The sequence below is a fragment of the Hemiscyllium ocellatum genome, chromosome 35 (assembly GCF_020745735.1).
Source record: "Hemiscyllium ocellatum isolate sHemOce1 chromosome 35, sHemOce1.pat.X.cur, whole genome shotgun sequence".
NCBI classification, from domain to species: domain Eukaryota; kingdom Metazoa; phylum Chordata; class Chondrichthyes; order Orectolobiformes; family Hemiscylliidae; genus Hemiscyllium; species Hemiscyllium ocellatum.
The window spans coordinates 6,215,516-6,240,862 of NC_083435.1; the positions used below are offsets into that span (position 1 = coordinate 6,215,516).

At 45.5% G+C, this 25,347-nt stretch overlaps 1 protein-coding gene across 1 annotated transcript; it reads right to left on the bottom strand.

Moving 5' to 3' along the window:
- Positions 1-2,287: 2,287 nt before the first annotated feature.
- On the bottom strand, positions 2,288-18,273 carry LOC132832530 (zinc-binding protein A33-like). Its single transcript, XM_060850613.1, has 6 exons — positions 17,823-18,273; positions 14,044-14,139; positions 12,461-12,694; positions 9,682-9,704; positions 9,473-9,588; positions 2,288-2,884 (listed from the first exon to the last, which is right to left on the bottom strand). The coding sequence occupies exons 1-6, from the start codon at positions 18,195-18,197 to the stop codon at positions 2,307-2,309; spliced, it is 1,422 nt and encodes a 473-aa protein (XP_060706596.1). The 5' UTR covers positions 18,198-18,273; the 3' UTR covers positions 2,288-2,306.
- Positions 18,274-25,347: the final 7,074 nt, after the last annotated feature.

Consider the following 25,347-nt stretch of genomic DNA (forward strand, 5'->3'; position numbering starts at 1 on the left):
GTAAGTGTGAAGTGATTCACTTTGGTGACGGCTGGAGGAGGAGCGCCTCATCTTCCGCCTGGGAACCCTCCAACCACAAGGTATGAATTCAGATTTCTCCAGCTTCCTCATTTCCCCTCCCCCCACCTTGTCTCAGTCGGTTCCCTCAACTCAGCACCGCCCTCCTAACCTGCAATCCTCTTCCTGACCTCTCCGCCCCCACCCCACTCCGGCCTATCACCCTCACCTTGACCTCCTTCCACCTATCCCACCTCCATCGCCCCTCCCCCTAGTCCCTCCTCCCTACCTTTTATCTTAGCCTGCTTGGCTCTCTCTCTCTTATTCCTGATGAAGGGCTTATGCTCGAAACGTCGAATTCTCTATTCCTGAGATGCTGCCTAACCTGCTGTGCTTTGACCAGCAACACATTTGCAGCTGTGATCTCCAGCATCTGCAGACCTCATTTTTTACACTAAGAGTAACAAGAAGATGGAGTACTGGGCTAATGGTTGGATACTTGGTAGTGTGGATGAGCAGAGGAATCTTGGTGTCCATGTACACAGATCTCTGAAAGTTGCCACCCAGGTAAATAGTGCTGTGAAGAAGGCATATGGCGTACTGGCTTTTATTGGTAGAGGATTGAGTTCCGGAGTCCTGAGGTCATGTTGCAGTTGTATAAGACTCTGGTGCAGCCGCATCTGGAGTATTGTGTGCAGTTTTGGTCGCCATACTATAGGAAGGATGTGGAGGCACTGGAACAGGTGCAGAGGAGGTTTTCCAGGATGTTGCCTGGTATGGTGGGAAGACCGTATGAGGAAAGGCTGAGGCACTTGGGGCTGTTTTCATTGGAGAAAAGAAGGTTTAGGGGTGACTTGATAGAGGTGTACAAGATGATTAGGGGTATAGATAGGGTTGACAATGAGAAACTTTTTCCATGTATGGAGTCAGCTATTACGAGGGGGCATAGCTTTAAATTAAGGGGTGGTAGGTATAGGACAGATGTTAGGGGTAGATTCTTTACTCAGTGAGTCGTGAGTTCATGGAATGCCCTGCCAGTAACAGTGGTGGACTCTCCCTCTTTATGGGCGTTTAAACAGGCATTGGATAGACATATGGAGGATAATGGGCTAGTGTAGGTGAGGTGGGCTTGGGTCGGCGCAACATCGAGGGCCAAAGGGCCTGTACTGCGCTGTATTTTTCTATGTTCTATGTTCCCTTCCTGAGACCGTCTGACCCAACAGGGTACAGTGATCACAATGACTGTCTCTGTCCTGGGGGCTACACCAACCCCAAGGTTTCTTCTCTGGGGGACTCACTGTCATCTCCTCCAGATTAGAGTTTAGATTCCAGAGTCACTTGGTGAAGGATAGAATTGGAACCAGTAGTTCCACAATTTTATAACAATTTATTTGCAAAATTACACACACACACATTCCCGACCCAAACGTTCCAGTTTCAGTTTGGGTCTATTTAAACCCTTTGTGAAGAACCCAAAAACAATGAATCCTCGATTTAAAAGGGACAGGACTGACCCACTGTGACCAAAAGAAAGAGGACTTTAAAGGAATTTTAAATCTCAGTAAAAAGGCGTTTCCAGGATTAATGACAGTCCAGTGCCCCCTGTGCCCACCAGCCACTGAAGGCCTGAAGTGTACCCATGGACACCATGTGCCTGATCTCCAGGGACACCCAGGCACTGACCCAGCTGAGGAAGAGGGTCAGACAGTCAGGACAAACACCCCCCTTGTCTGCCCACTGCCTGCACCCTGTTGAGGGTCACTTTGACCAGGCCCAGGACCAGGCCCATGAGGAGGTCTCCCGATCTGCCTGGTCCCCACTGCACCCGGTGGTCAAAGGTCAGGAACATGGGGCTAAAGTGGATCTAGAAATGGAGCAGCAGCCCCTTCACATCATGGAAGAGGAGGAGCAAACCCAGGAAAGTCCCTCTGCACCAAGAATGGGGGCCTCCCTCATCCAGTGACCCAGTGTATGGGATCTTCCACCTCCTCCACCCAGTGACCTAGTGTGTGGGATCTTCCCCGTCCCCCACCCAGTGACCCAGCGTTTGGGATCTTCCCCCTCCCCCCACCCAGTGACCCAGTGTGTGGGATCTTCCCCTCCCCCCACCCAGTGATCCAGTGTGTGGGATTTCCCCCTCCCCCACCCAGTGACCCAGTGTGTGGGATCTTCCCCTCCCCCACCCAGTGACCCAGTGTGTGGGATCTTCCCCTCCCCCCACCCAGTGATCCTGTGTGTGGGATTTCCCCCTCCCCCACCCAGTGACCCAGTGTGTGGGATCTTCCCCCTCCCCCCCACAGAGAGGCTCTTTATTTGGATGAAGCGATGAATCCCTCATCCTCCTGGATTGTTACTCTCCGGGGACAGATTTTCAGAGGCTCTGTGTTTTTATCCCCATCAATGTGATACGGACTGAAGTAAGGATAGAGTTTCTCAGTGAATGTCCCAGTGAAAGTGTAGATATGGCTCTTGTTCTCTGAGTTATAAAAGGACACCTTCCCTCCCTCATAATCCAGACAGATTCGGACCTTCCTCAGACTCACACTCAGCTCTGAACATTTCCATGATTTCACACCAGCCCAGTATTTATTCCCCTCTCTCAGCGCCAGTGTCCAGTATCCATTAGCTGGATTCAGGATGATTTTCCCCTTCCTGTTGATGGACTCCTTGGCCACACCCACATCCCACGCAGTCTTATTCCCCACCTCCACCTCCCAGGAATGTTTCCCTGATGTGAATCCCTCTGATCCCAGGACCATGACACAGTAACCAAATCTCTCCGGATTGTCGGGAAGCTGCTGCCGATTCCCGGTGTATCTCACGGTGCTCAGGTCCTCAGACAGGAGAAGGTCAGGTTGGGCTGTATTAGGGTCCAAGGTGACTGGAGCTGGGAACAGAGGGACACCAATAAAATGTTAGTCACACTCACTGTAACTCTCACAGCCGCTTAGTGACTGGGAACATCAGCAACGATCCAGGATTAGAAATTCATCCCCAGGGAAGGGGTTAAACAGCACTCGGGATAGACCCTGCAATGAGGCTGAGGAAACCCTGTTACAGAGAGAGGGTGGGACCGAGAGAGAGAGAGAGAAAGACAGTGTGTCACAGAGAGAGAGAGAGGGAGAGAAAGAGAGAGGCAGTGTGAGACAGAGAGAGAAAGGGAGGGAGAGAGACGCTGTGTGTGACAGAGAGAGAGAGGGAGAGAGGGAGAAACAGTGTGTGAGACAGAGAGCGAGTGAGAGAGGATGTGTGTGACAGAGAGAGGGGAACTATGGGCTAAATACACAGAAGGAGAGAGACGGTGAATTTGACAGAGAGATGCCGAGTGTGACAGAAACAGATGGAAAGATATGGTATCTCTGACAGGGAGAGAGAGAGACGGTGAGTGTGACAGAGAGAGAGAGAGAGAGAGACAGTCAGTGTGGCAGAGAGACACACAGTTTATGGTTTCAGGGAGAGAGAGATGGTGTGTGTATCACAGAGAGAGAGAATGTTGTGTGTGATGTAGACAGAGACAGTGAGTGTGATAGAGTGAGAGAGTGAGATGGCGAAAGTATCAGAGAGAGAAAGAGATGGTTTGTGTGACAGAGGGAGAGCCACAGCGTTTGTGACAGACACACAGAGAGGCAGAGAGTGTGACAGAGAGAGAGAGATAGAGAGAGAGAGATGGTGAGTGATAGAATGAGCAGGATTTTTCCACTTAATGGTAAGGTTCTGGGGAGTGTTGCTGAACACAGAGACCTTGGAGTGCAGGTTCATAGCTCCTTGAAAGTAGAGTTGCAGGTAGATAGGATAGTGAAGAAGGTATTTGGTATGCTTTCCTTTATCAGAGCACTGAGTATCAGAGTTGGGAGGTCATATTGTGGCTGTTCAGGACATTGGTTAGGCCACTTTTAGAATATTATGTACAATTCTGGTCTCACTCCTATCGGAAGGATGTTGTGAAACTTGAATGGATGCAGAAAAGGTTTACAAGGATGTTTCCAGGTTGGAGGATTTGAGCTATAGGGAGAGGCTGAGTAGGCTGGGACTATTATCCCTGGAGCATCGGAGGCTGAGGGGTGACTTTATACAGGTTTATTAAATCATGAGGGGCATGGATAGGGTTAAAGAGACAAAGTCTTTTCCCTGGGGTGGGGAACCTGAGGGGCAACCTTTTCATGCAGAAGGTGATGCATGTACGGAATGTGCTGCCAGAGGAAGTGTTGGAGGCTGGTACAATTACAACATTGAAAAGGCATCTGGATGGGTATATGGTTAGGAAGGTTTTCAAGGGATATGGGCCAAGTGCTGGTAAATGGGACTAGATTAGGTGAGGATAACTGGTCGGCATGGATGAGTTGGACCGAAAGGTCTGTTTCTGTGCTGTACCTCTCTATGATTCTATGAGTGAGCGAGCAAGAGAGAGATGGTCCATTTGATAGAGAGAAAGGAAGAGAGAGACGGTGTCTGTGACAGTGAGAGACAGTGACTGTGATAGAGTGAGAGTGAAAAAGAGAAACAGAGACAGAGTGAGACAGTGTGTCACGGAGAGAGTGAGTGTGAGAGAGAGAGATGTATATGTGTGACAGAGATAGACAGTGAATGACAAACTGACAGTGAGGGAGACGGTGATTGCGACAAAAAGACGTGGTGTGTATGACAAAGAGACAGATGGAGAGAGAGAGAATGATTACAACAGAGGGACAGAGATACAGGGAGAGAGACACGGTGATTGTGACAGAGAGAGTGAGAGAGGATGAGTGTGTGACAGAGCGAGAGTCAGAGAGAGAGGGAGAGTAATGGTGAGTGTGACAGAGTGTCACAAAGTTGGTGTGTAAAAATAGTAAAATTGTAAATGAATCGAAAAGCAGAGTGGGGTCCCTTTTGGAGGAAAAGTGCTCTTTAAGCTTGGAGTTCAGCAGAGAAGGAGGTCTGTGTGCAGCTGTGGGAGACAGACTGTTCTAAAATGGAAACATGTTCCTGTTGGCTTTGTTCACGGGCACCTGAGGTTTGCTGCTGTTTTGACGACAAGTCGAATTTGACCAATTAATTTAAACCAAACACTCTGCCATTCAAAACCCACTGAATTTAAACCTGATGGTGTTTACAGCCTGAAACCAATCACGTTGTGAGAATTTGGTGCATCATCAGGAATATTGAAGGCAGGGTTTTTTTGAAAATTGAGAAGCCAAATGTCATAGAGAGACAAACCTGACTTTGACACAATATGATGAAGCTCTCTAACAAGGACCATCAAATGCACCATTTCCAGCTCCAAATCCTCACAGAAAAATCATCAAAAGAAAGGTGTTTGTGATGTGAGATCAGCAGAAGGAAGATTGGAGACAGCGGAGAAGACATAGACTGTGTCATGTTGAGAGATTAGTTTTAATTTATTGCTCTTATTAATTAGATTTATATGTGGGAACTGTGTTATTAAAACAGCATTCATTACAGTAGAATTTAATTGAATTAAGGAATAGTTAGTAATTCTGTTAATTTGTTCATTGCTGGTGTTAGATCAATACATCGTCAGTCTATGTCACAGAGAGAGGGATGGTGCATGGACAGAGAGAGTGTGAGAGAGAGAAAGTGACAATGCGTGTGTCAATAGAGAGGATGTATGTGACATAGAGAGAGAGAGAGAAAGAGACTGTGTGATAGAGAGAGAGAGATGGTGCATGTGACAGACAGAGAGAGAGAGATAGAGAGAAACATTGTGTTTTTCACATAAAGACAAATATAGAGAAATGGTGTGTGTAACTGAGAGGGAGAGAGATGGTGTGTGTAACTGAGAGGGAGAGAGATGGTGTGTGTAACTGAGAGGGAGAGAGATGGTGTGTGTGACTGAGAGGGAGAGAGATGGTGTGTGTAACTGAGAGGGAGAGAGATGGTGTGTGTAACTGAGAGGGAGAGAGATGGTGTGTGTGACTGAGAGGGAGAGAGATGGTGTGTGTGACTGAGAGGGAGAGAGATGGTGTGTGTGACTGAGAGGGAGAGAGATGGTGTGTGTGACTGAGAGGGAGAGAGATGGTGTGTGTGACGGAGAGGGAGAGGGATGGTGCGTGTGACTGAGAGGGAGAGAGATGGTGTGTGTGACTGACAGGGAGAGAGATGGTGTGTGTGACGGAGAGGGAGAGAGATGGTGTGTGTGACTGAGAGGGAGAGAGATGGTGTGTGTGACGGAGAGGGAGAGAGATGGTGTGTGTGACTGAGAGGGAGAGAGATGGTGTGTGTGACTGAGAGGGAGAGAGATGGTGTGTGTGACGGAGAGGGAGAGAGATGGTGTGTGTGACTGAGAGGGAGAGAGATGGTGTGTGTGACTGAGAGGGAGAGAGATGGTGTGTGTGACTGACAGGGAGAGAGAGGGAGAGATGGCATGTATAACTGAGAGGGAGAGAGATGGGGTGTGTGACAGAGAGAGAGAGAGAAAAACGTGGTGTGTGTGACTGAGAGACATAGACAGAGGGTGACATAGAGAGAGGGGTTATGTATGACAGAGAGAGAGGATGTGTGTTGAAAGAGGGTGAGAGAGAAGGTTTGTGTGACTGAGAGAGAAAGCAAGAGAGACGGTGTATCTGGCAGTGATGATGAGAGAGAGAGAAAGTGACGCTGTTGTGACACAGAGATAGAGAGAGAGAGGATGATGTAAAGTGTGACAGAGAGAGGCTGTGTATGACAGAGAGAAAGAGAGTGAGATGGTGTGTGTGAAAGAGGGTGAAAAAGAGAAAGAGACAGTTTATATGACAGAGAGAGAGAGAGAGAGAGAGAACAAGATGGTGTGCATAATAGAGACAGTGACGGTGTGTGTGGCAGAGAGGAATAGAGAGAGAGAGAGATAGTGCATGTGACAGGGAGAGAGAGAGTGAGAGTCATAGATGGCAATTATGATGAAAAGAAAGAGGTTATGTGTGACAGAGAGAGTAAGGCGGTGTGTGAGACTGGGAGTGAGAGAGTGAGGCAGTGTGTGTGACAGAGGGTGAGAGATGAGGTGTTGTGAGTGACAGAGGGTGAAAGAGAGAGGCAGTGTGTGTGATAGAGGGTGGGAGAGTGAGGTGGTGTGTGTGACAGAGGGTGAGAGTGTGAGGCAGTGTATGTGACAGAGGGTGAGAGGGTGAGCCGGTGTGTGTGACAGGGAGAGAGAATGAGGTGGTGTGTGTGACAGAGGGTGAGAGAGTGAAACGGTGTGTGTGACAGAGGGTGAGAGAGTGAGGCAGTGTGTGTGACAGAGAGTGAGAGTGTGAGTGACGGGGTGAGAGAGAGGTGGTGTGTTAGTGACAGAGGGTGAGAGAGTGAGGCAGTGTGAGTGACAGAGGGTGAGAGTGTGAGGCAGTGTGAGTGACAGAGGGTGAGAGAGTGAGGCGGTGTGTGTGACAGAAGGTGAGAGAGAGGCGGTGTGTAACAGAGGGTGAGAGAGTGAGGTGGTGTGTGTGACAGCGAGTATGAGAGTGAGGTGGTGTGTATGACAGAGGATGAGAGAGAGAAAGTGACCGTTTGTGGGACAGAGGCAGGACAGACACTGTATGTGGCAGTGAGAGAGAGATTTTAAGTGTGATAGAGACAGAAATAGAGAGAGAAAGAGACGGTGTTGTGACAGACAGATAGAGAGATGGTGTGTAACACAGAGAGAAAGAGAGAGATGGAGATGGCATGTATGACAACAAGAGTGAAGTTATGAATGACAGAGAGAGAGAGAGTGGGTCATTATGTGTGACAGAGGGTGAGAGATAGTTTCTCCATGAAGAGAGAGGGACAGTGGATGTGACAGACAGTGAGTGTGACAGAGAGAGAGAGCGAGATTGCGTATGTGATAGGGAGAGAGAGAGAGAGAGAGAGAGACTGTGTCTGTGACAGCGACAAAGAGAGATTGGTGCGTGTGAAAGAGAGTGACAGTGAGTGTGACAGAAAGAGATAGAGTGAGTGAAACGGTGTGTGATAGCGAGAGAGAGGGATGGATGCATGTGAAAGGGAGAGACAGTGAGTATGACAGAGAGAGAGGGAGGGAGATGGCAAGTGTGATGATAGAGAGAGAGATAAGTGGTGCGTCTGACAGGGGGCAGAGAGAGAGAGACAGAGAGAGAGAGACTGTTTGCATGACAGAGTGAGAGATAGGGATACAGTGAATATGACAGAGAGGGAGTGGGAGAGACAGAGAGAGAGAGATGGTGTGCACAATAGAGGTGGTGTAGGTGACAGAGAGAGAGAGAGAGAGAGAGAGAGGGATGGTGTGTGTGACTGACAGAGAGAGGGAGAGACAGTGTGTGTGACACAGAGAAAGAGTGAGAGTGAGTTGGCAAGTGTGACTGAGAGAGAGGGATGGTGAAAATGACAGAGAGAATGACAATGCGTGCGACAGAGACACAGACAGACGGAAAGAGATGGTGTGTGTGTGACAAAGAGAGAGAGAGAGAGACTGTGTGTGTCAGAGAGAGAGACAGGGAGAGAGGGTGATGGCAAGTGTGACAGAGAGACAGAGGTTGTGTATTACAGAGAGAGAGAGTGACGCAGTGTGTGTGAAAGGCAGTGAAAGAGAGAAAGAGATAGTTGATGTGACAGAGAGCGAGAGGGGGATGATGTGTTTGACAGTGGGAGAGACAATGAGTGTGACAGAGTGAGAGAGGGAGAGATAGTGACTGCGACAGAGTGAGAGAGAGAGAGGAAGACAGTGAGTGTGAAACAGAGAGAAAGAGATGGTATGTATCACAGAGAGAGATGGGATGTGTGATAGAGAAATGGTGAGTGTGACAGAGAGAGAGAGAGAGAGAGACAGTGGGTATTACAGCGAGAGAGAGAGTGACGGTGCATGTGACAGGGAGAGACAGTGCTTATCATAGAGAGATCGAGAGAGACAAAGAGAGAGACAGACAGACAGACAGACAGACAGACATGGTCAGAAGGTCACACAATACCAGGTTATTGTCCAACAGGTTTATTTTGAATCAGATGCTTTCGGAGTGCTGCCCCTTGACGAGGTGCAGACTGAGACGGTGTGTGTGACAGAGAGAGGGACTTGCAGCCTGGCCCAGCTCTGGGAGCTGTCCACCCCAACAAGGCCTTTTATCTGGAAGCTGCAGCCACTGACATCAGTTTAAGGGAAGTCCTTCTGTTGGAAACAAACAGTCACTTGTGACCATTAGCCTCTGACCATCGCAATCCAGTCTGACTGCTGTTAGACAGAATAATCAAAGAACGAACAGGATCTTATGCTGGAGTTTTGTGGAAGATGGATAAAGATAAACAGAATGTTGGGTCAATGATCCACAAAGGGAGGTTGAAGAAGCAATGTCCCTTCGCAATACTAGGAGTGTCCAGGAGGTGGAGCGGGTCACTGTGACTCTGTGATCAGTCAATTCTGTATTTTCATATAAATCTGACTGAAGTGAAATCTTATCAGTTACGAAGACAATTAAACATTTATTGTGAATACACAGCTCCCTTCTACTCATAAATATGAGAGTTGTTGAAGAGCTGGTGTCAGGAAGCTCACACCCACCTGTATTAATCACTGTCAGCATCTTTTTCCACACTCTGTACTGCAGGGAGCCGATGTACTTGCCCACATTTATTAAAGGGTAAACCTTCTGTGGCTCTGGGAGAGTTTGCTTCACTCTGAAACAGGAGATAAAGGTCAGTGTTGGGTCATTCCAGGGTGGGAGAGGGATATGTTAGAAATAAAAATCAAATCGAGGATGTAAGCTTTACCTTTTCTTTGTATCCGGAAATTTCTGTGGAACAAAAACATTTTTACAGTTAGTGTTTTGCGAACATTTTATGACAAAAAGTAAAGCTCCAGACGGGATTCCCCAAAACATGAACATTTTAAATTCAGGAAGTTATTAGGCAGTGTCTTCCTGTCCTCACTGGACCGAGTTACTCCACAATATTACAAATTACTGGATCTTACTGCACAGAACAACTCACAGAGATCCAACCCAATTGGAATATCTTCATGGATGTTAAATTGCTGGGATTAGTTTATTGGTTACAGAGTCACTTTAATGTTTACTTCCCTATTATAATGTGTATGTGTCCTTTAGATTACTTTAGATTCCTTACAGTGTGGAAACAGGCCCTTCGGCCCAACAAGTCCACACCGACCCACCGAAGCGCAACCCACCCATACCCCTACATTTACCCCCTCCTAACACTACGGGCAATTTAGCATGGCCAATTCACCTGACCCGCACATCTTTGGACTGTGGGAGGAAACCGGAGCACCCGGAGGAAACCCACGCAGACACGGGGAAAATGTGCAAACTCCACACAGTCAGTCGCCTGAGTCGGGAATTGAACCCGGGTCTCAGGCGCTGTGAGGCAGCAGTGCTAACCGTGCCGCCCACGAGTCCTGAAGACAAATGTTTCTGAGAATCTACACCAGGATTGTCCAATAGAATTCACTGTCCCTCCTGGAAAGAGGGTGAAGCTGCAATTTTCGTTTTATGTTCAGTACCAGGACTCATCAGCCAGTCTCCGAATCTTTGTCTGCAGTCAGGTCACTCTGTGTAACTTGAAAGCCTGAACCATACAGACGGAATTATAATGTCAGGGACACTCACTGTGAGTCACTCTGAGCTCAATGACCAACCAGCTGAATGGCAACTCTATTGTCAGGAGGACCAGGTTTCAGCTGAGCTGTTAAACTGAGGTTCCACGCTCACTCCCCATTGAATAGTGTCACTAGGAACTGAGGCTCTACCTGTCCCCAGTATTGGGAAGGATGGGCCTGGCCTCACTGCTGTGGAATGCTCCAAGTAGTTGGACTGTTCCCCATCACCGTCCTTCATGGAGACATTTACAAAGAGAAACACCTTTCACCACAATCCTTCAGGAAGTGGTCAGTACGTAACATCCTCGATACCCTGAGGGAAAAGGAGAGGCTGGATCCTGTCAAGGTGAGAGAGGGTACTATCTGTGAGATCCTTCATGTACACCCGGTCAGTCTGTGTCAAAGTGGCTGCAGGGAGGAGAGACTATCACACATCTCCTTCTGGAAAGGGCCTTTGTTCAGGAAGGCTGGAGGAAGATGCAGTGGTTTGTGTCGAGGTCCATCCAGAGCAGCTCCATGATGCGGGACTCTGTGCTCTGTGGTCTGTTCCCCGAGGGACACACCGAGACAAACAGTGACTGCGCCTGGAGGACCATGAACTCAGTGAAAGATGCTCTTTGGTCATCCCAAAACTTGTTGGTCTTCCAAACAGAGAGTTGACCTTGACCGACTGTTGCAGACTGGGACATTCCAAGGCCCAGGACTACGTGCTGAGGGACACATTAAACCTTGGGGCAGCTGCCGCCCAGGCACAGTGGGGAAAGACCACTGTCTGAGGGCTTTCTATTGAAGTGAATCCGTTCAGTGATCAGTCCTTCCTGGAGCCTCAAATGGATGTAAATCTAGTCTTGGACAAGTCACAACTGCCTTTGGTTTGTTTGGTGGGTAGAGTCAAGCTCCAATGTTTGTTGTTTCTCCATATGTGACTGGACAGAACCAAACTGCTTTACTGCCTGTGTATATAAAGGTAGCTTTATGAATAAAGTATATTTTTGAAATTAAAATAACAATGAACTGAGTAGATCCCAAGAGGAACACTGGAGTTCTCCCTGTGTCCTGGTCAACATTTATCCCTCAGCCCACACTGGCACCGCAGACGGTGGTGTTGCCATAGTCTTACCAGACCATAGGGCTGCTCCCTCATTGGGGAGAGATGACTGGTGGTGATTACCCTGCGGGCCACCATACCTCAGACAAGGGGAGAGGTTGGGAAGGAGGGTCCTTCATGGTAACCTCGGACAATGATGGGAATTGAACCCTTGCTGTTGGTATCCCACTGCTTCACAAACCGCCCCCTTCAGCATTTCAATACACAACAGAGAATTACCTACATTAAGTTCTCAGGGGCTCGCTGAACACAGTGTAAATTACAGAAAATCATATTGATTCTGATATAAATGGTTGTCATGTGGGGACACACCCCTCCCATTGTCTGAACATTTCACTATTTAACTGCTGAGAGAAAGCTCGATCTGTCTGTGTATTTGAGCCTGTGGAGAGTTCTCTCTCCTGGACAGAACCATTCCTGTTCCAGCCAGGGACACTGTAAACATGTTACAGCCTGGCCGGTCCCTGCACTGTAGGTCCCAGAGTCTGATCAGCAGCTGGACTGGAAATGTACCCTCAGGGGAGAATGGTCTGACCGTCCTGAGGGTTTCTCACTCTTTATGAAGCTGATTTTCCTCATGGTTTCAGCTCATTACAATGTTCCCCTGTAATATTTCCCTGGAGTGGACACACTCCAGATTGTGTCATTTCCATGTTAAAGACAGCAGTTCGTGCTCTTGGGTGTGAGACAGAGAAAACCCAATGTCCCAGGTCACTGGCGTGCTGTTACTCAGTGAGGTTTATACTCTACATTTTAAGGATAGAATCTGCAATTCATCAAGACAATCTCAAAGAAAAGAGGCAAAGAAGAGGAAAATAAATAGTTACTGTTAAAAATGTGATGCTGTCCTGTTCCCTCAGCTCTTGTTCAATATCCTGAACAGTGACTGAAAGGGATGAGATTTCCTCTGTTATCTTTGCAATCCTCTCCTTCATCTCCTGACTGTGTTTCTCTTTTTCCAGTTTCAGATCTTCCAACACAATCCTCTCTTCCTCACGGAGAAACTGATGAAGTTTTTCAAATTCAATTTTAATTTGTTTCTCTGTTTTTACGCCTTGGTCCTTTGGGAAATAAGAATCAGATTGAACAAAAACAAATGAAGAGTTTTAAAATGTTGTTGAGCAGTCATAGTGTCATAAAGATGTACAGCACAGAAACAGACCCTTCAGTGAGACCCATCCATGCTGACCAGATATGCAAATTAATCTCATCCCGTTTGCCAGCACTTGGCCCATATCCCTCCAAACCCTTCTGATTCATCCACCCATCCCCATGTCATTTAAATGTTATTCTTGTACCAGCCTCCACCACTTCCTCTGGCAGTTCATTCCATACATGCACCACCCTCTTCACAGGTCCCTTTAAAATCTTTCTCATCTCACCTTCAACCTATGGCCTGCAGTTTCAGCCTTCACGACCCTAGAGAAAAGACCTGGGCTATTCATCCAATCTCTGCCCCTCATGATTTTATAAACTTCTACAAGGTCATGCCTCAGCCTCCAATGCTCCAGGGAAAACAGCCCCAGCCTATTCAGCCTCTCCCTATAACTCAGGCAACACCTGTAAATCTTTTCTGAAGCCTTTCTCGTTTTACAGCATCTTTCCTGCAGCAGGGAGACCAGAATTGAATTCCAGGAGTATTCCAGAAGTGGTATAACTAATGTTCTGTCCAGTCGCAACATGACCTCCTAACTCCTGTACCCAATGCACTGTTCATGTCCGACTCATATCAGTAAATTGTTAAAACTTTCCCAATCTGATCAAATCCATGATGTGTAGAAACATCTTCTCTGGATCCACATTTTCAAATCCTATTAGAATTTTTAAAAATTCAAACAGATTAGCCTCAGTCTTCTCTTTTCCAAAGAAATGACTCACAACCTGTTCAATCATTCCTAAAAGTGCTAAATTCTGATAGAACATTCCAGCGCAGTACAGACCCTTCGGCCCTCGATATTGCACCGACCTGTGAAACCAATCTGAAGCCCATCTAACCTATACTATTCCATTTTCATCCATATGTGTATCCAATAATCATTTAAATGCCCTTAAAGTTGGCGAGTCTCCTACGGCTGTAGGCAGACCATTCCATGCCCCAACTATTCTCTGAGTAAAGGAACAACCTCTGATATCTGTCCTATATTTATCACCCCTCACTTTAAAGCTATGTCTTCTTGTGCTAGCCATCACCATCTGAGGAAAAAGGCTCTCACCGTCCAGTGTATCTCACCCTCTGATTATCTTACATGTCTCAATTAAGTCACCTCTCAACCTTCTTCTCTCTCATGAAAATATCCAGGTTAATTTATGCAATATCTATTTGTAATATGGAGACTGGAATTCTGCACAGTACAATTCTGAATGGTTACAATTCTGTACAAAATATAGAGCAAAGTAAGATCATAAGTACCTGAATGTGGGACAATGTTTTCTCATAATCACTTTTGACAGTTTCACATTCCTTCTTCTTCTCCTGAATTGGCTTCAGGGAGGTTTCCAGTTCCTCCTGAACAAAACCATCAATTAATTAGCACGTTTTCAGAAATACATCCCCCAAAAATGAAACATCATCAAATTGAAATTCATATTGGCACAGACTCGGGATGATTGGGGGAATGATTAAATCAAGTGTGAGAAAAACATCACACTGGCCTCCTTCTGCCAGAACTTTCTCTGGTTTTATTGAACGAAGGCCATAAAAGTTCAAATGTTGCTTCATGGAGTTCAGTGTAACAAACAGGGCCAGAGACGTTGTAAATGAAATTCACTCCAGGGAGGTGATGCATTGGGAGAGAATCCACAAGGACTGGTCAGACACTGAGAGGTGTAGAGGCACAGAGGACTTTAGAGAACCTGTCCACAGTTCCTTGAAGGTAGCAACATAGGAAGGTAATGTTATTAATGAGATATGGAAACTTTATTTAATGGTTAGTGTATAAACTATGAGAGCAGGATGGATACATTTGAATTGTAGAAATCATTAATAAGGCCACACCTAGAACACTGAACCCCGTTCTGCTCACCACATTACAGGAAGGATGGGCCCATACCACAGCAGTGTGTTACCATGGAGAATTGTACACATAAGGAAAGATGAAATAAATCAGGCCTATTTCCATTGGGATGTAGCAGACTGAGGAGATCGAATTGAGCTGTAGGTAATTATGAAGGGCCCTGAGAAATTGGATAGGAAGGACATACCTTCCTGAGCAGAGATTTCATTGATTGAGTCAGTGGAGACTTGAAGAGAGGTTGTAAGGCAAAGGGACTGAACTAGCTACTGCAGACCTTGTGAGGAAACAGCCTGGGGGACATTGGGTTTTTTACCAGCCTGAATGGGTGTGGCCAGCTCTCCTCTTTCTGGGTTTTGGTTTTTTCAGTTACATTAGAAGATATTAGGGTCTCAAAAGAACCTTCAGTGAACGTCGCTTCACTGCTATTTTCTCTAAACTTCGAGATTTTTTTTCTCTTTAATCGGAGAACTAGATCTGAATTTTCCTTTTTCCATAGGTGTATTCATTGGATTTTCCAACATTGGAACAGTTCATTAGTAATATTCGCTGCATCTATTATTAAGTTATTCTAAATTCCTCTTTCTTTGGTTGTATTTTAATGAAACTGTTTAAATAAGTTGTGCTTTGCTGAACATCGAGTAGTTTGACCAGTTGCATCAGATTTATGGGCGGGATGGTGGCTCAGTAGTTAGCACTGCAGCCTCACAGGGTCCTGGGTTTGATTCCAGCCTCAGGTGACTGTCTGTGTGGAGTGTCCTCTGGGTGCTCCAGTTTCCTCCCACAATCCAAAGCTGTACAGGTTCGGTGAATTGCCCATAGTGTTCAGCGATGTGTAGGTTAGGTGCATTCGTCAACGGTAAATATAGAGTAATAGGGTCAGGAATGGGTCTGGTGGGTTACTCTTTGTAGCGTCAGTGTGGACTTGTTGGGCCGAATGGCCTGTTTCTGCACTGTAGGGAGTCTTAAAAAAAACATGTTCTTCTAAAGATCTGGTACAGATAATGTGTAATTGCATTTAAAATAAGAAAAAGTTAGAGCCTGGGCTATCTTCTTAAAATATTTAAAGGGGGTCCGATCTGGTCCATAAAAACAGTCAAAACATTTTCCAAGGCTCCAGGACAGAATCTGGAAAGTGGGATCAGGACTGGTGGCTCTTTATCTGCCAGCACAGATACAATAGGCTGAGCAGACACATTGGAGCAGGAGTAGGCCATTCAGCCCCTCAGGCCGGGCTGTGCTATTCTAGATCAGGGCTGATCATCTCCATCAGTGCCATTTTCCTGCATTATCCCCATATCCCCTTGATGTCATCACTCTCTAGAAATCTCTGGATCTGTGTCTTGAACATATTCAGTGACTGAGCTTCCACAGGTCTCTGGGGTGAAGAATTCCAAAGATTCACCACCATCTGAATGGTCTCCCTCTGTGCTGTAAATTTCTGTGTTTCTGTGATTGTTGGTGGTGTTCCTTGTCCCTGATTCATGGGGTTTCTACTCAAGTTAGTTCCCACATGTCCCTCACGTGCCTGACACCACACTCCCTGCAGTAGCAGCTCTGCTCAGAACTTGGTCACAGCAGAAGCCACCCAGGTGCCACAGCGAGACTCCAGCCTGGGAGTAGTCACTGTCACAGCAGACTTCTCCAATGGGTTATGGAGCAGTAAAGGGAGGCAGCAGGTCCCTGTCCAAGTGAGGCAGCCAGGCTGGATAAAGGCACAGACCTGGTCTGAGACAGATAGGAGGGGGTTTACACAACAGGAGTGTGAAGTGGAAAGGGCCAGATGATGGTGGGAAGGGGGAAAGGCATGGGCAAGGAAGAAAACTTAAAGGATGTGGTTGGAGAGAGTTGGAAGAAGCAGAGAGGAGAGTTTCAGTGATGGGACATGGGGGACAAGGAAGGGTGGGAGTTACATATTCAGAGTGAGAAACTGAATTGGATGATGAGGCTGTTGGTAAGGGTGAGAGAGTGGGAGTGTTGGACAAGGGGCAGTGTCAGGGTTAGGCTGGATGGATCTGAGCTTGGAGGTGGTGATGCTCAGGGAGGTCACTGAAATAGGGCACAGTGACAGGGGGAGTGAGGAACATGGCAGAGGGTGGGGAACAGAGGAAAGGATCAGATCATCAAGTGTCAAGGTTACAAACTCCTTTCACAAGGCCTCCTAAATGTTAAACGTTCCGCATTCTTGTTTTAAAACATCTCTCTGGCCTTGTCTTCCCTGTTTCTCTGGAATGTCCTTCAGCCTCACAATCCTGTTAGACACCGGCTGTCATCAAATCTTGAACATTCCTGATTTTCATCACTCCCCCATTGGTGGCTGAACCTTTAGCAGCCAGGACCACGAGCTTCTGGAAAATTCTCCCAAAATCTCTCCATTTCTCTCTCTCTCTCTCTCTCCCTCTCCCTCTCTCTCTCTCTCTCTCTCCCTCAGGAGGATAAACCTCTCCCTGTTTGACCAAGCTTCTGGCCATGGCCCTCATGTCACCTGATGTGGTTTGGTGTCTAAGTTCACTTCATAACATTCCCGATAAGGGCCTTTGCAAGTTTTATGAGATTAAAACACGAATTAGATATATGTTTTCATTGTTGTTCTCAAGTGAACAATTTCATCTAACTGCTAAGTAATTGAAGAATAATTAGTGAAAGATGGTCAAACCTGAATCTCTGAATGTTCCCTGTTCAGGATTCCATTCTCTGTTTTCATCACCTCCTCTAATCCAATTCTGGCCTCTTGAACACCCCCATTTTAAACACTCCCCCATCGGTGTCGCCACCTTTTGCATTGCAGGCCCTGAGCTTCGAGAATGTTCTCTCTCTCTCTCTCTCTCTCTCCCCTTTCTCTTTCTGTTTCAGGAAAGTAAACGTTTCCTCTTTGACCAAGCCTCTGATCATTGTTCTGACATCACCTGATGTGACTCAGTGTCCAATGTAATTGTAGAACATTCCTCTGAAATGCCTTATGATGTTTTATTAGATTAAAAGCATTGGATAATTGTCAGTTTTTGTTGTCATTGTAAAAGGCAGCTTTGACTAAAGGAAATCTACCCCCTCCGTCGTTTATCAGAAGGAAAAAGATTTGCAAAGTAGTTTAATAATAACCGGTGTGAGACACTCAAACCTGAGTCTTTGAATGATCCCTGCAGGATTCTGTATTTTATTTTACTCAGTGTCCCCTCACCTTAAACTCTTCAGCAGCTTCTTCCACTGGCAGCACCTCGTGGTTTTGATGACTTTTTGAAGACTGGCAGATGAGACAGATGAGCTGATTATCAGTTTTACAGAATAATTTCAGTTTCTCCTTGTGTCGGCTGCATTCCTGCTGCATTTCATCACCTCCACCGTATTTTACAAATGATTCCACGATGTTGGAGAGAGTGCGGTTGGGTCTCAGAGTCCTGGAGGAAGTCTCCTTTCTACAGACAGGACAGCAGGCAGTGTCAGCTCTCTCCCAGTACTGGGTCACACAGGATCGACAGAAGCTGTGATCACAGTCAAGTAAGACAGGATCTTTATACAGATCATGGCAAACAGCACAGGAAAGATCAGCTTCCATCGTGAAGGATTAATCTCTGTGCTCTGTGCTCAAAGTAAAATGGTGATCAGTGTTCAGTGAAGTACTTTCAGTTTCGTTTCCTCATTCCAGCAGCAACATTATAAAACAGATTCCAGAAAAAGGTCGGTCAAGGTACGAAGATAAACAGATCACAGATAAACAAGATTGGTTCATTAATTTTTAACCAGGTGTGGGAAATAAGAAATGCAGTTTTCTGCAAGCGATATAGAAATGGAATTGTTGTAAGTGCTAGTGGAGTGTAATTTCTGTAGATGGGGGAGGGGTGAGACATTATACAAACGGTCATGGAATTCTTGTAGCATGTAGTATACTTAAGGCTAAGACTTTAATGAATCTAGGGGGTCTTTTAGAGAAGTAGTTTTAAAGAAAGTAGCTTTAAGCTAGGAAATAACTATGGAGTGTTGTAGCTGACCACAAAAGAAGAAGTAAGGGCATTTTCACAAGAAAGCTGACAGTAACAGAACAAGGAATGCAGACATCCAAGGACAGCCTGGTACATAGATAAGGAAAGAGAAAAACAAGTGAAGTGAAGAAAAACAAGTAAAGGCCAAATAAGGGAATGAGATGAAATAAATGATTATGATAGGGTAAGAATAGGGAAAGGGGATGTGAGCCTGCAACACACAAACTGTATAAAAATGATTGCATAACTGATACCTTTGTGCTTTTTGCCAGGCTAGCGGGGTGCCCGGACTTGCAAGTTTGTAATAAATTGTCCTTGTTTCCATGGCTTTGTCTCCGGCTGATTTATAAATGAGTTCTGTTTCTAACACAGGGAATCAGTCTGCTTCACTGGTCTGACTTTGTTTCTGGTCAGTAAAAATATCAATATGTTTTCAACTTATTCTGAAGGAGGACAAAGACAGAGCAGCTAATCTGGAGGGGAGTGCTTTAAACTGTGTTCCTACAGGAGTCTGCAAGGACCATTCCGTCTGACAGTCCTTGGTTCACTCCACTCCCACCAACGAAGCCCCAGGTACCTTCCCCTGCCACAAGAAAAGATGCAAAACCTGCCACTACACCACCCCCTCACCTCCATCCAGGGCCCCAAACAGCCTTCCAGGTCAGACAGAGGTTCACCTGCCTCTCTTCCAACCGAGTTAACTGTATCAAGTGCTCCCAATGTGGTCTTCTCTACATCAGGGAGACTGAACGTAAACTTAGGGAATGGTTCACCAAGCATCGCAGCTGGGCCCACAGGGGCCAACCAGACCTCCCAGTCACCGCCCATTTCAATTCCCCTTCCCACTCCCTTTCTGACATGACCATCCTTGGCCTCTTCCATTGCCAAAACAAACCAGAGCTCCTATTGGAGGAACAACACCTTATCTATCACCTGGGCACACTCGAGCCGAGAGGATTCAACATTGAGTTCTCCAGTTTCAAATAACCTCCCTCTCCATCCCCCGACTCCATTCCCAGTCCCTCCCCCTCCCTTCCACAATCTCTGCCACCAAATGAATTCATTTTCCCATTGACCAACCAGGTCATACAGTCGACTGTCATCAGCTATCCTCACTTCACCACCCTGTCCGCACCAACCCCTTTATCTGTAGTTCCCTCCACACCCAGCCCTAGTCTTGAAGAAGGATTACAACCGAAAAGTTAACATCTCCACCTCCTGGTGCTGCCTGGCTTGCTGTGTTCTTCCAGCCTCCTGCCTGTCTACACCAACATCTCAGCGCGCACTCCCAGGCAGCAGCTGCATACATCCCGCTACCAAAGACATTGGCATTCAACATGTGCCAGCCTGTCCACACCATCATGGCACAGCTCCCATCCACTTACAGTATGTGTCTGCACTTTAACGTTGTCCTTTGGGTCACACCGGTAACTATCATTGGAATGCTGCTGCCATGATACTATGCTCACAGAGACAGGCACCCAGCTCGTGGATTGGTCCAGGTTCCCTCAGGACTATTTCCCAGCTCTCTCAGTGCTAACTCACTCTGCACCTCCCTGGATGCTCACAGCATCCCTGCCTCACCCTGCCCTTATTTTTTGTAGATATTTTTATTGAAATTTAACATTTTTGCAAATTTACAAAAATAAACAAAACTCTCAAATACAAACATTGATGTACAATTAAATCATATATACAATAGTCATAATTTAACAAAGAAAAGAGAAAGAAAGAAAACAAAAAAAGAAAAAAAAAGAAACGAAAAAAGAAAGAAAAAAAACCTCAACTTTCTACTAATCTAACTTATAACTAACCAGAGCGTATACCTAAGTCTCTTACATGCTCGGAATGTATAAACATCAAATATAATAAAACCCGTATTCGCGCAGGATTCCTCTCCCAAGGGGCCCTGGAGCAGCCCGGTCTGAAATCTTCACTAAATAAAAGCCCTTGTTAGGATAGCCGAAATATCTGCATTTATATAATTCAAAAAGGGCTGCCATATTTTATAAAATAATTCAGTCTTTCGGTGCACCATATTTGTGAGGAAGTCAAGGGGGATATATTCCATAATTAATCTGTGCCAATTTGAAAGTCCAGGGGGGCCCTCAGCCACCCAGTTCACCAAAATATTTTTCCTTGCACAGAAAGAGAGAATAGAAAATAGTCTCTTCCCATGCATATCCAGAGATGAGAGGTTCGAAAAGCCCAAAAGGAGAGATACAGGGTCCACCCTAATTTCCGTTCCTAAAATTTCTGTCAGGGTATTTGCCACTTTAGTCCAGTATCTGCGGATTTTCTGACAAGTCCACAGACAATGTACAAGAGTACCCACCTCTATTTTGCATTTGGGACACATTGGAGATGCTCCTGCCTTAAGTTTTGCCAGTCGAGCCGGAGCTATATGGGCCCTATGAAGTATCTTTAGTTGGATAGCCTGAGTTCTGTTACAGATAGCAATTCTTCTAGCATTTTCCCAAATGTCATTCCACATATCCTCAGAGATTTCTAGCCCCAAGTCCTGCTCCCATGTTTTAAGCAGGTCATCCATGTCTCCTGAGACTCCTTCATGTAGCAAATGGTATATAGTACTAACGGAGGATGCCCCCGCTGGTCGTAAGACATTACGTTCTCTGTCTGATTTATAAAGACTATCTATTAATGTAGTCTTCCTCTGTATATAATCTCGAACTTGGAAGTATCGAAAGAGATCCCCATTAGGTATTCCGAATTTCAGATGCAGCTGCTCAAAGGACATCAGGATCCCATCTTTAAATAGGTCCCCTAAGCATGAGATGCCCCTGGATCTCCAGAGTTTAAAGGTGGCATCTGTAATCCCCGGTTGGAATCCCCATGCGCATACTACTGGTGCATGGGGGGATGTTTTATGTGAGTTACCCTCATTTTGCCGCATTATATTCCAGGCCTTAATTGTGTTTAATATTATGGGATTTTTACAGTGGTCTGTAATGATTTTCCTCTTATCTGAAAATAAAAGGTTAATAAGTGGGTATTTTACTTGGGAGGCTTCGATATCCAGCCAAATTGATTGTGGATCAGATGAAACCCAATCAGCTATGTAACTTAGTAGGGAGCTTAACTGATATTTCCTAAAGTCTGGGAAGTCCAGTCCTCCCCTTGCCTGTGGAAGCTGTAGCTTCTTCAGCTTAATAAGGGGCCGTCTATGGTTCCAAATAAAGGAGCCCAACCAGCCATATAATTTACGTAGGGCTAGCCTTGGCAGCATCAGCGGGAGCATTTTCATAGGATATAAGAGACGGGGCAGAACATTCATTTTAATTAATGCTATTCTCCCTAGCCAGGAAATCGGAAGGTCTCTCCATCGCTGGAGGTCCTGCCTTATCCTTTCCATTAATTGTACAAAATTAGCCCTATACAGCTGATCAAATACTGGCGTGATAAAAATACCTAAATATAAGAAGCCCTCCAGGGACCAACGGAAGGGAAAAGGGGATCCGTCCATTAAGTGGGGTATCATAGCCAGACCACCCATTGGCATGGCTTCCGATTTTGAAAAATTAAGTTTATAGCCTGAGAATGCACTAAATGTATTAATAACTTGAATTAGACGAGGCACTGACATTAAAGGATTACTGAGGAATAAGAGAATGTCATCTGCATAGAGGGTAATTTTGTGTTTACCTGTACCAATCCTCGGGGCCATTATATTAGGATCAGCCCGGATGGCTTCTGCTAATGGTTCGATTATCAGTGTAAACAACAATGGTGAGAGAGGACATCCTTGACGGCAGCCCCTACCCACACTGAAGCCATCCGATCTTAACCCATTAGTAATAACAGCTGCTTTGGGGTCATTATACAATGTTGAAACCCATTTGGTAAACACCTGTCCAACGCCAAACCTTTCCAATGTGTAAAATAAATATGACCATTCAACCCTATCAAATGCCTTTTCCGCATCCAATGAAATTACTACTCCTGGTATCTTTCCCTGATGACAGGCTTGGATCATATTCAAGACCCTTCTGATATTATTGGATGATCTGCGGCCCTTAATAAATCCCGTCTAGTCCTCCTTTATAATATATGGCAGTACCCTTTCTAGTCTTAGTGCTAACATTTTTGAGAGAATTTTAAAGTCTACATTTAGTAAGGATATTGGTCTGTAAGATGCACAATCTTCTGGGTCTTTTCCTTTTTTGAGGATAAGAGAAATATTTGCTTCTTTCAGCGTGGGCGGGAGACAGACCTGACTATGCGCAAAATTATACATATCCATAAGTGGGTCAACCAATATTCCTGTAAATTCTTTATAGAATTCAGCTTGAAAACCATCCGGGCCCGATGCTTTTCCGCTCTGAAGTTGCCTAATTGCCTCAAGTATTTCTTGGACTGTTAAAGGGGTATTTAGGGCCGACACCTGTTCCGGAGTCAGGCCCAGGAAGGTCAAATTTTTTAAAAATGACTGCATCCTCCTAATCCTATCTTCACAATCCTGCGATCTATATAGTTCAGAATAAAATTCTTTAAAGGTCGCATTGATCTTTTTATGATCATGAGTCAGGGTACCTGTACTTTCCTTGATGGTCGGAATAGTTTGAGGGGCTTTCTTTTTCTTTGCAAGAAATGCTAAGTATCTACCCGGTTTGTTGCCATATTCATATAATCTTTGTTTCGCAAATAATATTTCCCTTTTAGCCATTTGAGTAAGCGCGGTGTTTAAAGCTGTCCTAAGAGCTGTAATCCTCTGCAATTTTGTGATAGAAGGTCTATCAGCGTATGCTGCTTCGGCTGCTTTTAGGCGAGCTTCGAGCAGACGCTGTTGCTCTCCCTTCATTTTCCTCTGGGTCGCTGAATAGGAGATGATCAAACCTCGTGCATAAGCTTTGATGGTCTCCCACATCATTGACGGATTGCTAGCCGTACCAGTATTAATTTCTAAAAAAGTTTTAAGTTCTTGGGAGAAGTACTTTAAAAATTTGCTATCTTTTATCAGGAAGGGGTCCATACGCCAATGCCGAGCAGATGTCCCATTGTTCTTTACCTTAGTTTCCATGTATACAGCGGCATGGTCAGAGATTGCTATAGTACCTATTTTACAGGTTGCTATAGAGTTTAGAAAAATCGATGGGGCAAAAAACATATCAATTCTTGTGTGACATTTATGTGGATTAGAGTAGAAAGAAAAATCTCTACCCTGTGGATGGAGACATCTCCATACATCTACCAATCCTAATTCTTTATTCAGGTCCGCCAGTTGTCTAGATCTGGGAGATACTCCAGCGGCACTCTTGGGAATCCTGTCTATTTCCGGATCCATAATACAATTAAAGTCTCCCCCTATAATTGTATGACGGGCACCAAAGGCCATCAGTTTTGAAAAAGCTTCCGTTATGAATTTAAAGGGGTGTGCCGGGGGGCAGTACACATTTAAGATCCCATATTCCTCTCCATTTATGAGGGCTTTAATCAAAATATATCGTCCAGATTCGTCTTTTATCTGATTTAGAATTTTCAAAGGCAAGTTCTTCCGGACAAGGATAACGACTCCCCTGCTTTTTGAATTAAAAGAGGAAAAAAAGGCCTGATCAAATCCGCCCTGTCGTAATTTTAAGTGTTCTTTATCCGACAGGTGTGTCTCCTGTAGGAGAGCTATATCAACTCTCTCCTTCTTAAGATTTGATAATATTTTCTTCCTTTTAACTGGCGAATTACTCCCCCTGACATTTCAGGTGCACCACTTAACCGACTGTTCAGCCATAATCATCTGGACAGATCCGAGACCCCTCGGGAGGGGAAACCCTATCTAGAACATCCCGAGCATGGAGCATACAAGATTTACAAAAGTAAAGACTCTCTGATACACTCAAAACAATATAACAAAAAACTCTTTCTAAGTATAAAAAATATAAAACATTCCGAATTGGAGATTTTCTCCCTTGTTCCCAGGGAGCGTCACTTCCTCTCCCACAGTCCATCTTACCCTCTTCCAACCAGTGCCCCACCCTTGACCCAGGTGTTCCTCAATAAAATGAGGAGAATTCAAATATAATATAAAGCTAGAGTTAACAGTGAACACCCCACCCCCACCCACACCCACACCTAAATATATTTGGGAATATTAATACCATATATAACTATAAGATTACAATCTCAACACGTAATACTTAAATATAATACCACAAAATAACAGGGGAAAGAAAAACAACCCCGCTCCTAAAAACAGAAGTAAAATAGAATAAGGTAACCACCTCCCCCCATCAACATTAACCAAACGCCCCAACATATATATATACATACACACATAGGGGGAAAGATAAGAAAAGATGAAGGGATGTAAACCAAAATAATGGGAAAGGCAGACCAGCGTCCACAATCTCTTACAGCTTATTTAAGAGAGTCCAAGAATTCCTTAGCCTTCTCCGGTGATCCGAAGTTATATATGGATCCTTCGTGGCTAAGGCGTAGCGTCGCTGGATATCGTAAGGAGTACTGGATATTTAAGTCCCTTAAACGTTTCTTCGCCTCATCGAATGCCTTCCTCTTTCGGACCAAAGCTGGGGAGAAGTCCTGGAACAGCATGATCCTGGATCCTTTGTGGGTCATAGCTTGGGGATCTTTTCCCAGATTTCTTGAGGCTTCCAGGAGCATCTGGGCGGCACGGTGGCACAGTGGTTAGCACTGCTGCCTCACAGCGCCAGGGACCAGGGTTCAATTCCCGCCTCAGACGACTGTCTGTGTGGA

Excerpts from the sequence above, each read along its gene's own strand:
- LOC132832530 (XM_060850613.1), bottom strand. The coding sequence starts at position 18,197 with ATGGAAGCTGATCTTTCCTGTGCTGTTTGCCATGATCTGTATAAAGAT. Across the intron at positions 9,705-12,460 it reads ACAGCATCACATTTTTAACA|AAATTTCCGGATACAAAGAA; the intron begins GTAACTATTTAT and ends TTTGTTCCACAG. Across the intron at positions 9,589-9,681 it reads TTTCCGGATACAAAGAAAAG|AGTGAAGCAAACTCTCCCAG; the intron begins GTAAAGCTTACA and ends CTCCTGTTTCAG.